Source organism: Calypte anna, chromosome 5A, assembly GCF_003957555.1.
Source record: "Calypte anna isolate BGI_N300 chromosome 5A, bCalAnn1_v1.p, whole genome shotgun sequence".
Taxonomy (NCBI): domain Eukaryota; kingdom Metazoa; phylum Chordata; class Aves; order Apodiformes; family Trochilidae; genus Calypte; species Calypte anna.
The window spans coordinates 16,878,964-16,894,473 of NC_044251.1; the positions used below are offsets into that span (position 1 = coordinate 16,878,964).

Consider the following 15,510-nt stretch of genomic DNA (forward strand, 5'->3'; position numbering starts at 1 on the left):
AGATTTCTCCAAAATATGCACAAGGCAGGTCTCTGAGCAGAATTTCTAAGGAAGAGGCCATAACATTTTTATATTGGCTCAGTCATGCCTTTCTGGAATGTTTGGTAGTTTTCACCTGGAGGTATTGGTTTTGCAAGGTCTACCTTCTGTCTTTATTTTAAGCCAGAAATATACATGTCAATCTGAGACAGAGATGGGGTAGAGAAATGTTCAGCATCACTGTAGAATTTCTCTTGCACACGTGGGCAGTCCAGAATTCTGAATACTGGTGCCTTTAACCTTAAGGGCATGCCCACTTTGAATGCCCAGTCCTACAGATGGAGTTAGGTGCATTGCCTGTCCGTGTGGTTTGGTACACAAGCCTTTCAGAGGAGTATGACTTTTAGAACTATCAGTGCTTTGGATAATAGGCAGACTCTCCAACAGTCTCCTTTTAAGCCACTTCATTGCTCTGAAAGTGCAAACAGAGGGAATGGTAGGAACGATCAGAACTGTGCAAATAGTAGAGGCTTTAATTGAGTAAGATTAAGTTTATGATTTTACTGCATTGAGGAAAGAGTGGTCAGAGACAGAAAGACTTTCCTCTTCTTGACTAATGGAGGATCCTGAGGCTGGCCTGGAAAGTTATTCAACCTTGTATTTAACTACAAGTTATCTGTATTCTGACCTCCTATAACAAATTGTTTTCTCTGCAGACAGAAAAGAAACAAAGATAAAAGTTGTGTGGAATAATTGTTACTTTAGTAGGACAAATTCTTCTGGGCTTGGTAAGAATGAGACTGTTTGGGCTTACAGTTCTTGTGGCATGTGAAGAGGTGTCACTGACAGAGCTGGAAGGCATGTGGCAGTTTTGATGAAATGAACTCTAATTGTTATATTGAGGGTTTGGCTGGATCTGTGTCTTTGTTAACTTGTATATTTTGCCTGGTTTTGCTGTCAGAGCAAGCATCTTCCCCTTCTGGCTCCCAATTATTACAAACCCTTCCTTTGCATCCTGCCTCTCATTGTTTCTGCAGGCTGAAGATGCAGACCAGTGAGACAAGGAAAGTAGCAGAAGATACTGACCATTCTTCAGTTCCCATTCTCACAAGGATTTTTTTCACCTTGCAATTTTGGGAGGCTATTGTCAGGAACTATTCAGAGTCTTTGAAGTCTCTAGAGAGTTTAATCCTTTCATAGTTTTCATCAATGCTTTTTGGTATTTTTGATAAAGGGAAATTCTCTGAGCACATAGCTGAGATCTGTTTGGTTCACAGGGCATGCTGCATTCTTGTGTTGTATTTAATGTTTCACTGCACTGAACTGAGGCAAGAGGACAGTCAGGAATTAGACACCAGAGGTCCAGATTTTAAATTAACAGCATGATCAGGACACCTCCTTGGATTTGATCAGACAATGCTGCTGAGGCCACACTACTGATTGCATTTGCACTCCACAGTCCTAAAGTCACAGGTCATGTTCCTAATCTTTATAATGAAAAAGAAAAAGCCCTATGTATTCCTGAAAGCCAAGGGAAACCCTGCAAAAGGGTATTGCTGTTATTTACTGGCAATTTTTTCCTCCCTTTTTTTCCTCCCTGTTATTTCTGATGGTAGTGGGAACTGCTTGAAGTTTTGTTATAACACAGCCCTATTCTATCTGAAATTTCATTTTATGGCTCCTATGGACAGACTTAAATTCACTGTGCTGTTATTGCTGTTACTTAAACTGTATGACAAGTATGAATTCCTTGATAAGTAAGAATATTGTTGCTTTGTAATTTTGTTCATTGTGTGAAGATTTCACATTGCTGTGATGGCTTTAGTACAATGAAAGACAAAGTGATGAATTTATTACCAATATAAAAGCATTTATGAGGTTTATGACAGTAAAAACACTTTGCTGAAATTTTAACTGGTAGCAAGCACACCCTGATCAGCAGAATTAATTTCCTGCATGATCAAAACACAGCATGTCCTTTGTAATAGGACTATCAAATGTTCAGCTCTCAGTAAACACATTTATGATATAGGATTATTTTTTAATTTGATTCAGTCTTGAAGAGAGTAGGCAAGACGGAGGATGGAAGAGGTAGGGGAGCCAAAAGCAGGAAAGGTAACAGACTAAGAAAGAAGTCAACTGCAGCAAGGTCCTTGGTTTAATTAGGGTGAAGGAGATAAAAGAAAAAAAAAAAAAAGAAAAACAACAGAAGATAGGAGTTAGTATCATGCTTTAAAAAGCCAACAAACACACACATGCCATTTTTAAGTCGAGGAAGCCTAACGCTGCCATGTGGATGACTCAATGATCTTAAATTGGAATTTTCCAACATAAATGATTCTGTTTTCCTATGATTCTGTTATAAAACACCATGTAAAATGCTAGGGTGGCATCTTAGAAATACTGCTTGCACTCTTAAGTCTTCTTAGCAACAGAAGACCTGTTGACTTGCGGTGGGGGATGGAGTGGTAGATAATCTAGTCTGTCACTATTAATCTTTGCTCAAATTCTGGTTTGCCAAACAACTTTTTCTGTAAGCTCCATCTCCACGGAAGATATTTTGAGCAGTGTACTCCTCAACAGAATTTATTCAGTAGCACCTGTGGCAGAGCCAGGGTCTGTTTCATGCCCTGCGATAAAACCTTCTCTGCAACTTTATAATGTCAAGAAATAGATACTATTGACAGCAAACAACAAAAAGTGCTTGAGGGCACAGATATGACCACATAAATGCTGCTGTGATCAATTTAATTAAGGAATTGCTCCCAGTTTTATCTCTCAAGAAATTTACCAATTGCAAAGACACAGAGTCCCAAGCTGGGATGTGCTACCTTTTAAAATGCTGCAGCTGAGTTTGCACTTCCATAAAATATACATATATCCCTTCTAAATCTGCATTCCAGATAATGCCATCTAGCCACCTCCTTGTTTGGCAGAAACTGGCATTTGTGCTCTAAGACACAATGTGTTTATCCAGCTTAACTTCAACTAGTGGCAGGGGAACAGAATGATGTCTGTATTTCTTATGTCATCATCATGGCTTGGCTTCACAAACGAAGATTTCAGAAGGGCTCTTTCTCCCCACGCTGATGGCTGATGGGGCCCACGTGGGACAGGCAGTGCGGCTGCAACAGGCACATCAGAAAGTGTCCTGTGAGGGGACAGCCAAGGCACCGTGCTTGCTGTGCTGTCTTTTCTCAACAAGTGTGTTCTGAAAGGAGGCAGCAGTGTTATGGATGGTGTCTCCGTGTCTCCCGACGGGAGGCCAAAGTGGAGTCAGTATGGCCACAGCTGAGGGATTGTTTCAGGGAGTCCTTGTATTTCCTCTTTGGGGCTCCTCTGTTGTGGCAGCTGGTGGCAAGTTTATCATAGAACACAACCTTTGGGAGGTGGTGATCCTCCATCCTGGAGATATGCCCTGCCCAGCACAGCTGTGTCCTCAGTAGCATGGCCTCAATTGCATGGCCTCAGTACTGGTGACCCCTGACTGTTCAAGGACAGTGACATTGGTCACACAGTCAGTCCAGTGGATGTTTAGGGTTGTACGGAGGCAGCACTGATGGAAGCACTCGAGGAGTTGCAGGTGGTGGTGGTAGATGACCCATGATTCAGACCCATATAAAAAAGTAGACAGTACAGTGGCTCTGTAGACACTGATCTTTGTATTTTTCTTCAGGTGCTTATTGCTCCAGACTCTTTTATGAAGTTTTCCAAATGCTCTGTATGCCTTTGCTAATACCACCCTTTACTCCTAAGGTTCTTCTGCCAGGGCCTAGCAAGCTTTGACAGTGAAGTCCTCAGGATAAAGGTTTAGTTCAAGTATACTTCTCTTAGATGGATGGCCTTAAAGGGCTAAACAAGGTCTATCTATCTGGGTTTGGAGTTAGAGTTGTCCTTCTCCTAGGATGGTTGCCTGGCGACCAGTGAGCCCATCCTGCCCATGGACACACTTTGTCTGACCCTTCAGCTGTGACCTGTCTGGCATGGGAGACCCCACTGGAGGCAAATGCCCAACCTCACAAGGGCACTCAAGCTCCTCCCACACGGCAAGGGGGAGCCTGTGGACGGATTTCACATGTAATTCTGTAGTAATTATAGCCTAGTGTAGCAGTGGTGTAGCTTTTCAACAGCAGAGTAGAAAAAGGATAATTCAAGATAGGATACTTTCATAATTCAGATTCAACTGAATGGATCATAATTCATATATTTAAACACAGAATAGTTTGCTTGTAGTAACATAGTTCATAGCAGAAGACTTGTGCTCCTTAGGAAACAGTGTCTGAAAATACTTTCCTTCCAACACCAATTCAGTGTTATTTATTCTACTACATTCATATATATACATATATATATATATTTTTTTTTAGCAGAGCAACCCTAGTTCTGAGTTTTCATCTCCAGTTTGCATTAGTGAAAATTTGGAGTCTCTTATTTGACACTCTGCATGCAACATAACCTTTCAATCTCCTTCCTCCCACTGTAGTGGCCATTATCCCTTGTCTTGTCTTTCTCCACTTCAGAATAAGGTCATTCTAACATGTAGGTCTAACAAGAAATACAATGTATTTTCATTGATTTGTATTGTCACTGATTACCCCTTTGTGTTATATAGTGATCTGTATAGTAAAGGACATTCTATATTGGCATGCAGAGCCACTCTTAAGGAACAGATTCTGCACCCCAGGCTCCCTCTGTTTATTTATAAGGTCTTGCTTTTTAGAAAATGAGCTTTCTGACAATAGCCTTGAAAGTATTTACCATTATTAATCGATCACTAGAACTGAATATTTGGCACTGGTATAGAATTTTTTCACTGTATATCCCCAGAGACTGCTGTTTTTTCATAGTCTTGTTCAGAAATTGGATCCTCCAGGCTCAGAAAAATGAGAGCATTTTTTCATTTGATTATTGGAAACATCTCAGTTTAATTTACAATAGAATATTGTAAACTCATTCCATCCTGGTAGAATAGTGACTGTTAGAGAATCTGTACAACTTTTTAACCAGACCATCACCAGCATCTTTATTATGCTTTTACTGCAAAAATTGTCACTTAGAAGAGAGCTATGAAGTGAAAAACAAATGCACAGTATCATTCCTTGGCACTTTTTTCCATATTCTGTTTTTTAATGATTCTGATTTGGTACATCTGCAGAAAAAAAGAAGAAACTGAGTTCCATTTCTAAGATGGGGCACTAAGAATAAACGAATTTTTGCCTACCACCCAGTTGCTATTACATATATTTGGGATAATGCATGTCTTGGTAGACTTTCTTGGGATTTTCTAGATATCCATGTCCACAGAGTGTGTTTGTGATGGAAATTAAGTTCTCATAATTGTGTTAGGTAATAAGAAAGCATATGTAGGGCAACCTGAAAATGTGCACGTAAATTAGCGAGAAGGTTGAGAAAGTAGCTATTCTGTATTTGATTAGCAATTAATAAAGTTGCTACTTTATTCTGACAAAATACTGGAAAACTACTCTTTCATTATCATTTAAGGTTTTAAGTTGAAAATAAACTGCACAAGATTTATTACATATCTTTGCTGTGTACTTTTTTCTAGATTGTGCCTTGCACCTGTGAGTTCAGCCTCTGCAGAATGTAGCTTTTTGAGATGTAAAATGATCAATACCTACTCCGAGGTCTTCAGAGCCTCTTTGGATTTGCAGTTGATACCAGGAGAACAGGGACAACAAATGCTTAAGTACAGCAGTGAGATAGATGAATTCATACAGAAAAAAAATCAGAGAGATCCATCTGAAACTCTACACTGCCTGAGTTTGAGTTGCTCTAAGCGTTTTCCATTGTTGAAGACAGAAATTGGGTTTAAAAACAAAAATAGTTGATTTACAGAGGGATTGAATTTCTGAGGTACAAGAACTAGGACACAACTGCTTCTGTACAGGATTTGTAGAGTATGATGTTGGAGTTTATAATCCTTTGTACAAGAGGCCCTTATAGCTGTAAGGAAAAGATTGTGAATTCTTATTCATACCTCTCTATGTGGCTTCGAACCATATTCTTTCCATATTGTTTTTTCTTTCCCACACTTTCTTATCTTGCCCTCCTTTTTCTTCTCACAGGTTTAATATATGTTAATGATTTTCAGATTTACAAATATATTTGCAAGTGAACAGAGAAGGAATGATCTGTGAAAAGCTGTTTTTTAATTTTATTTATTTTTCTGGTTTATTATTTTTAAATACAGAGGAAATTATTGGAAGGATAATTATAAAATGCCAAAAAAAGTGCATCTCAAGTACTGGAGTAGTTGTTGTACTTGAAAAGTAACGTGTTCATGTAGTTCAGAGCTGCATTTTACTTTATGTATGTGAGGTGCCAGAGTTTAGGCTACATGTGAATTTCCTCCTTTTGGACTACTGTGTGTGTGTATGTGTGCTTTATTCAAAACAGCATACATAATTTTAACAGAATAAAAAAAAACAAACAACAAAACCTGGGAAACAAGAAAATCCCACCCAAAAGACCCATAGGAATAAAAACAAGACCCATAGGAAAAAAGCAAGAATTATTAATTTTGATTTCCAAACCCATCCCGAAAAACAGGAATTAATTAGTTTTAATTTTTCCACAGGATTCCACCTCTAGGCTTAAAGCAACTCTGGAAGAATTTATTTCAAAATATAATTGTTTTAGAAAGTTACTGGTCACTCATAAAAGTGAAAGCATAATGTCAACCATAACTAAACCGTAACTAAAATAAAAACAACCAGTGGATAACTGCTTTCTGGTAAGAATAAGTTAAAAAACCAAATTTGTAGCCTTATATGGATAATACAGAATACTCACCTGGAAGACTTATCCTTACGGGTGAAAAATGCTTCCAAAAAGGACAGAGGATCCAGAACCCCTGTATGCTGTGGAGTGGTTTGTTTATAGTTTTAAGGGAAAGTTTACTTGGAGCTGGAAGGGGAACAGGAAGGTGATGATATTTGTTTATTTGCTGCTTTTGGTAATTTCTGAGTTACAGTATTGCTGTATCAAACCTTAGCATTTTACTCTAACTGGACAGTGCCAACTAGTTAAGTCTTGTCTTCAGGTAATGTTTCTTCATTGGTAGCCTCATGGGGTTTAATTTTCCACTTTGCATTTCATTTATGTGCAAATTAAAAGACTAGCATGATTTACTTGCAATTTTTATCTTTTGTCGCCTTGGAACACTCCAAAACCACAGTATTTTTTGTTTTCCTAATTTCTCAAAAAGAATTGGGGCTTACTGCCAAACATAACAAGTGTCACTGTAAGCAGCAGCTGAGAGAGAATGCTTTAAATGTTTGAAGTATTTCAAAAGAAAACAGAATTTCCAAATCAGCTACATTATTACTCAGCAAAACCAGCACCAAGCCAAGGCATAAGCAAATATAAGCAAATACACAAAACTGTTATCACCACAATCTTGTAAAGACACTCTAACTTTCCTTCAGACTTTCTCTGCATTCTTCAATGCTTATTTCCCTTCACCTGCCTGCATTTTTTCCTAGATTTTGCAGGTTTTCCTTCTCTCCAGCCCTTTCACTGCTCTCTCTTTACAGCTGGTGCAGTTCCATAGATTGTGCTGTCAGCAGCCAAGCACAATCTTTGTTTCTCTGCCTTCCACAGTAGAAAATGGAAGAGTTGAGATACAAAATGCCCTCCATGCTTGTTGCATTGACTTGTCATAGCACCAAGCAGTTAAGTGGGCCTTCCCCTCCTAATGGAAATAGGAGCATGTTGTTACACAGCAGTAGCAGTTTTTGAAGCATTTTCAGAATCTGTAATGTGTTTTGCTTTTGGTAAAGCATATTAAAAGAAAACAATAGCATATTGGTCCCAAAGTGCTTTTGAACTTAGTCTACCCTCTGTTCTTTGTCCTGTTCCTAGGGGCAAGTGTGGCAAACAGTAGATTGCATCTTTTTATCATCTGGTTCTCTGAGCCTCAGAATCAAACTGATCACCACAGCTGCAATACATCAAGTGTCTATTCAATAAGTTATGATGCCAAATATTATTCAGCATTCCTCTGGCCAGGCACAGAGTCTGATGGAAAACATCACATCTCACTTGCTGCCTTTTTCCTTGTAATTAGAATTGCTGAGTAATCAGTGGACACCAAGTATCAGAAACCAGAATATGAATAATGCCAGTTTGCTTGGTTTTGTTTACACTTACTATTTAAAACAAAAGTACCTATGGCAGTATGGCTTGCATTAATTCTGAAGCACAGGCAATGTGTTAACAATATCAGTCTTGAAGCCTGTAACAAATGTAATTTCATGTATCTACCTGTTCTGTCATAGTAGGTGATTTCTAATATATTTTTTGTTCATGTCCAGACATTTTTATGCCTCATTTGACTGGATATACATCACATGGAATATATAGCTCATTCTGTATTAGATACCTAAATAGTTCAGCTCTAGCATGTGGGAATACACTTCTATAACTTAATCGATCCGCCTTTGTAACTAGCATGCAAGGAGAAAAATGATGTTGTGAATCACTTGGTTAAAGTTGTTACAGTCCAAAAGTACTTGTTTTAAATGCATTCTTTCTGAATTTTTTTAAAGCTCTCTTGTGTTGTGTTTTCTCTTTGTTTTCTTTTTTCTAGGCTGAGGTTCAGCTATGCTATCTGGAAGCACAAAGAGATGCTGTTGAACAGATGTCCTTAAAGCTGTACAGTGAACAGTACAACAGTAGTAGCAAGCGAAAGGAAGAGTTTGCTGATATGTCAAAAGTTCACACAGTGGGAAGTAATGGGTAGGGAACTATTCTTTTTGTTGTTTTATTCTCACTGATCTGTATTTTTTTTTACATGATATACTTTTTTCTTACTTCTGGTTAACCAGGATATTTCTTCCTAGGCCAAGAGGCAGGAGAAAACACTCTCTCTATATTTTTTTCATATATGAATGCAAAAAAATAATGTGTTCTAGATAATTTATAAAAATCATGGTTTTTCATAGGACTACCTAAGATTATCTGAAAGCATTCCATTATTTTGATTTTTAAAAACTTAATGTGCCCCTTTGCTTCAGGTTTTTCTCCTCCCATTTCCTCATATCTTTTGATGCTTCCAGGGAAGCATCTTTCTAATGTAATAATACCTCTGCAAGACAATTATCTATTGTCATTATTCTACTAGTGATTAGGAAATATGAGTATGAAGCCATTCAATTATATTTAACTATTTTGAACATCACAGATTTTAATTTTACAAAGCTTTAAGTTATTTCCCTTGACTTGGTATTCTCAGTCTGTTTTTTAATAAATGTAAATACACATTTATACTATGTCATAGAATCAGAATGGTTTGTTTTGGGAGGCACCTTAAAAATCATCTAGTTCCAACACCCCAACAGTGACAGGGACACCTCCCACTAAACCAGATTGCTGGAAGCTTCATCCAACCTGGCCGTGGACACTTCCAGGGATGAGGTACCTACAATTTCCCTGGGCCTGTGTCTCACCACCTGTGGATCAGAGAATTTCTTTCTTATATCTAAAATAAAACTCCCCACTTTCAGTTTAAAGGCATTAGCCCTTGTCCTATCACTACAGGCCCTACTAAGAAGTCTGTCCCCATGTTTCTTATAAGACCCCTTTATATATGTCAGTGTATATATAAAAGCACTATTTCTTAATTGTGTGTAAAGAATCTTGGACAAATTAATCTCAGGACTATGATAAAATGGAATCTTGTTGCCCCAGCCTTTTTCACAACCAAGAAAACTCGTAGTTCTGGTTTAAGCCTTTTTCTTGAAGGTCTTTTGAAAACTGCATCTCCAAACTTCTAGCTCCCCTAAATGAATGTGAGAACATGCCTGTGTGTTCATTATAGTGTGGGGCAAAAGCAGTTCACAGTAGCCGGCTAGTACTCATTTTTTGGCTCTACCTTCATCCTAATAGAACTTTTCTTGTAACCAGGAAATACAGTAGAACTTTTGCCCACAGTTTCCTATGCACTGCAAGTCATTGACCAAGGTGTTAAAGCATTCTGTATCTCCAGAACTTCCTTTTCCAACTCTTAACTCAATGTTGAGATCTTGGAAACACAGCTTTATTAAATTACTGACTGTAAAGATAAAAGAGTCTTGTAAATATCCCCTCTTATTATATGGAAAGATGACTGTTTTAGAAAAGTTGATATGAGCTAATTATGTAGGATTACTGAGATCTTGATTATATATGCAGAAATCTGTCAGATTCCCAAACAAGCCAGTGCTGCTAGTGCCAACCATAAAAATAATCTGTTCAGAATTGGTGTATATGTGTATATAAATGTGCACTGGGTGCTACATGTTCAAAAACAGCTTATAATTTTGCAGCCACAGTTGAATGTGAGCAAGACGTAAGGTTAGGATTTTGTGTGAGATGCAAGACATTGACAGACATTTTATTTTATTGAGGAAAGGTGATATAAAGCTTTAAACCTCATGGAAAAATCCACATGGTAACCCCACATACCGCATGTGTACAGTGAATAGGGTCTTAAATACACATATTTGCAGTCATGATTACATGGTTATTACTGGCATTGGTGACCTACAAGTGTCCCCTGCCCTTTCTGTGCTGCAGCCACCATGGTCGTCGCAGCCCTTGAGGGCTCAGCAGTGGCTTATGGGGCCAAAGGACCAGAGAGAAACTAATACAGTACTGTGTGTTCAGCCATTATAGAAACTAGGGTGGGCTGGATTTGGATGAAAAACTAGTTGAACCAGTCGGAGATATTGTACTGAACACAATGGAAATGTCTTTCAGCTGATTGAAAATACCATTGATACAACATTTCCTGACTGCATAAAAACTGTGGACAAACAAAAACTTTGGACAGAAGTCCCATGCTAGGATGACCTAGCTAGAGATTGAGCTCTGTACAGAGAAGGGGCTATTTGCAGAACTGGGAAAATTAGGGTATCTGTCCATTAGCTGCTGTGGAGTTTTGACCTAGGAGAAAAGACAGGAAGTTGTGGCTGGAAATACTGCATCCCTTCAAAATTGGGGAGAATATTTTTACAAGTACAGTTAGTAGATACAGATACAGTATTTATAACACCCTGCCACAGCATGATGATGTGATCTTGGGATCGTGTTATCACTGGGCCTTCATGGATGAGTCTTTGAGGTAAAAACACTAGAGGTGTCTTCAAGTATACACAGACCATGAGGCAACTTTAAAGCTCTTAATGTCAGCATTCTGATTTCTCCTATATCCTCCTAATAAAAACATGTGAAACAAGTTCCAAAAAAATTATGACCAAGAAAGAAGCTTTTTGTCCGGCTAAATATTTTTGGCAGGTATACCAGTGTGTTTACAATACTTTTAAATACCATGTGAGTTATGCCATCAAAGAACTAATACAAACTGGAAGTCTGTGTTAAACATAGGGAAAAAAGCTGATGGAAATAGTTTCACATTCCTTTTTATTTATTAATGCTACAGACGAACTGGTTTTCTCATGAGAAAGGTGCTCATGAATTTTCATTCAAAATAATAAATTGATGTCCACATTTTAAGAAATATGTTTAGGGTTCAAGGGATTAGACATGCAACTCTGCATATCTGATTCCTTGTTTACCAAGATAAAATATACTTCTTAATATCATTTTAGCTATTATGTAGCTAATGATTTTAGCTTATTAACCAACAAACCTATATTAAGGAAGCTGTAGTTCCCTGCCCTTTAACAAATGTTATAACATTCTGGCTCACTGTGTTTGGGTGCTTTAAATTGAGGATTTTTTTTTTTTTTTTTTTTTTTTTTTTTTTTTTTTTTTTTTTTTTTTTTGCTATAAACAGATGACTTAATTTATTCTTCTTTTAGTGATCGGTGGATTTAGATAATCAACCAAAATTAGATCTTTTCTATGGTTCTTCCATCTGCAAAACACATCAGAATTCCAGAAGTTATGCTTTCCTTGATTCTGCCTCTGGCAATGTGAAAAAAGATCTGCTAAGCTCAAAAAAAAAATACATTCTGAATAAAAAAGAAATATTCAATATACCAAAGAAATACTGACAGGTACGTTTTAATCTTCACCTGTCACTGATCCTACAATTGCTGGATTTTCTGAATATCTTTTTAGCAGATTAGTAGCTTACATCCTCTTCCAAATAGCAGTTTAATAGTAATCAGTAGATCCATCCATTTAGATGTGAGGCATTAATTTTGAAAACAAAGGTGGATTTTTAAAATATCAAAGTTATTTTAGAACTACTGAAATACTGCTGTCAAATTACAAAAAAAAAATATTGATGATGCTTTGTAGGCTGACTTAACTTCATTCCGGCTCAGGCAAATAACTGCTGTAGACCATTTGTTTAAAAATTATCCCTGGTGACTTTATTTGACAGCAGAAAACCAAAAAATAGGCACAGTATGTGAACTATGGGGCAAAAAATCCCCGTTGCATCTTGCATCCCTTCCTGGGCTTTTTCCAGTGAATCTTACTTCTCTCTTTGTTTTGGGCTGAGTACTTGTTTAGAAATTTAGGTAGATATCAGCTGTTTTCTAATGCTTATCTGGATTTTATAGAGGTCAGGGGAAAGGGCTTTTGTATGTCTTTAAAGGATCAGTTAATTCTGTGACACCAATAAACGGTCCAGTTTGGACTGTAACTAAGATGTGATTCTGTAGAAGCAAACCAGATGTATGAATACAGCACATCTGCCCATTATAGGAAAATCCCAGTCCACTTCCTGGTGCAGTTTCTAAAGTCATCCCACACCATTCTGGCAGGAGCAGGTCATGAGCATTGGATGTAGGCTTTGTTTCCTGTCATCTTCATATCTTAATTCAGATTTTCCACTGGTACAAGCGATCCAAGTCCAACTGAACCTGTTCTGATCTATATGAGATGAAATCTAATCTCCTACCGAACAAAACTTGCATTTTAATAACTGCCTGTCAGTTTTATGACTCTGTATAATATTTGGATAAGATGGAAGAGAAAAAAAGGAGGAGTAGATACTAAAGATTCAGAATGGTTATACTGCTTTCTGAGGAAGGGATAAAGATTCAGTATCACTGCAAGTATGCCATTCAAAATCAAGTTTAATTTTATTTTAGTTTCAAAATTATATCTGAGTGAAATACCTCCAGAAACAGGATGAAAACCCTGAAATCCAACTAAAACTATTATACTTCTACTATAGTAACTTGCCCTTTTATGATTGCTCTTTCTAATGGCATCATTGCTTAACTTCTCAGGGCAGCAGGCAATTTTAAGTGCACCTCATAAATTACTGAGTAAAAGTATACCAAGTACAGTGGCTTAAACTAGAGTTACTTCGGAAGCAGGAATCAAGACTTGGGCATTATACAATACCTCTTTTGTTGTCAGCTCACTGCAAATAATACCACAGAAGGCAAATGCTTGCTTCTCTCTTGCTTTCTTGCAGACCTACTTGTCACAACTTTATCTATAAGCTTTCAAAATTGCCATGCGTATGGTACTCTAGCTAATAAGAGCTGAACGTGCAATAGTACTCATAAGATTAAAAACATTTTTAGTTTATTGTTTCTCTGCTGAAATACTGCTAATTTTTTAAACCGTTGCTAAAAAGCTGTTAATTGGAGAAATTAGCTTTAGTGGGACATGCACTATTGTCAGATCAGTATGGGGCCTTTTTCAATACTACTGACCAGGCTTTTGTCAGTTTCAGTTTTGGAAGTTTGAAGATCCTTTTTCAAGGGGTATCTTTTTGACGAATGCGCAGTTTTTCAGCATGTACCTTCTGTCTCGTATCACAGTGTTGTAGAAGAATCTATGCTTTACTTATTCACTGGGCTTTCAATAAAGAATCACATTAATCCTTTTAAGCTCCTTATTCTAATGATTTATTTTGTTGAAAACCGCAGTGATCCTCCTTTGAATTTTAATGATTGCTGGCTATTCAAGGATTCATTGTTTTGACTTCCTGTCCTTACCTTTGTTTCTTACATGTCTGTAGGGAACACCTGTCTAATACTGTATCTGGCCTTAGTTCTCACTGGCTTACCATATTCACTCAAGCCTATCTTAAGGCGTTAAGTTGAAATGCTAGCTACTCATCCATGAAAATAAATGTAGGATATTTAAAAAGATAGGCAGATAGACAGCAGAGGGATGGCTGAATGGATTGAGTCATTTTTCGATGAAAACAATATTTTTATGTCACTTATATCAAGATTACTGTGAAAAGTTTGCTCAATATAAAGGCAGCACTATAAAAACCATTAAACAACACCTATGGGGGGTTTCTGTTTCAAAATTTTTGAAGCAAATGCAGTACGCCAACAGTTGTCAGGATTTGGCATCAGCTGCTGAATTTAGGTCATGGCACTGGCTTAAATTGGATTTCAGTTTTCATTTTCATCCAGTCTGCATAAATACAGAATGTCTCTTTAGAAATATAACTAGGAACATCATGAGTTTTCAAGAATATATTATTCTAATACAAGATTTTAACAACTACACAGTATTTATGCATAATACATTTTGTTCCTTATCTACAGCCTTTTGGACTTTGATTCAGAATACCAGGAGCTCTGGGATTGGCTGATTGACATGGAATCCATTGTGATGGACAGCCATGACCTGATGATGTCAGAGGAGCAGCAGCAGCATCTTTACAAGGTTAGTGCTACCATTCCTGCCTTTACCTAGCTATAGAAGATCTGATTAGCTTGACAAGTCTTTCTCTCACAGGATATCGCTGCGTTCATTGTATGTATCATGGTGTCTATTAGAATTCCCTTCCCTGTCCCCAACCTCATTTCCATCCCCTGTGCGCTGACAGGCTGCACCGACATCATAATTGCAAGAAAGTTCCCTTTATCACATTCTATTTGGTGTAATTCTATAGAAGGACAAAGATTTGTCTTCAAGATGAATAGAAATAAATGAAACTGCATTAATAAATAGACTGAAACAAAATGAAGGAAAAAAAAAATGAAATGGTAGCATTTAACAAAATGTGTTTTGATTGGAGCTTTCAGCTGGATTTTTTATCCACCTTTCAGACCTCATCTGGGAAGAAAGAAATTTGCCTTCATTTTGGTTTGCCACTGCCAGCATACAGGACTCCTCCAATTTAATTTTTATTAGTTATACATAAAGCAGACATTGTCATGTAAAGTCATTACACTTCCTTGTGATTTCAGCAAAATGATTTTGAACTTGCATATTGATTATAGGGTCTTCATCTAACATATATAGAGGTGCGTGTATGAATATGTATGTAAATATATACATATCTTTAAACATATGTGTATATATATATATATATGCATATATACATGTATACATATATATATGTATACACATGGTTTCTCATTTGTCCTAGCAGCCTTAGCCTGGGAGTTTTATCACTTCTTTTAGACAAAGAGTACTTTTAAGAAGTTCCCCAAAATGTGTGATTTGATCCTGAAATTGATCCAGTCTTCACTGTCTGTCTGAGAAGCTGTAGTCTACAGGTCTGAGGGGTTGTGGGGGAAAGAAAGGAGGGGCCTTCGACAGAAATATCAGGCTGCAGTAAATCTTCCTCAT

General features: G+C 37.4%; 1 protein-coding gene across 1 annotated transcript in view; it reads left to right on the forward strand.

The window, feature by feature from the left end:
* AKAP6 (A-kinase anchoring protein 6) overlaps window positions 1-15,510 on the forward strand; it is a 222,023-nt gene that overhangs the window by 128,112 nt on the left and 78,401 nt on the right. Inside the window, exons 8-9 of the mRNA XM_008495899.2 lie at window positions 8,591-8,739; window positions 14,478-14,598. Coding sequence (XP_008494121.2) covers window positions 8,591-8,739; window positions 14,478-14,598 — 270 coding nt within the window. The remainder of the gene's footprint in view (window positions 1-8,590; window positions 8,740-14,477; window positions 14,599-15,510) is intronic.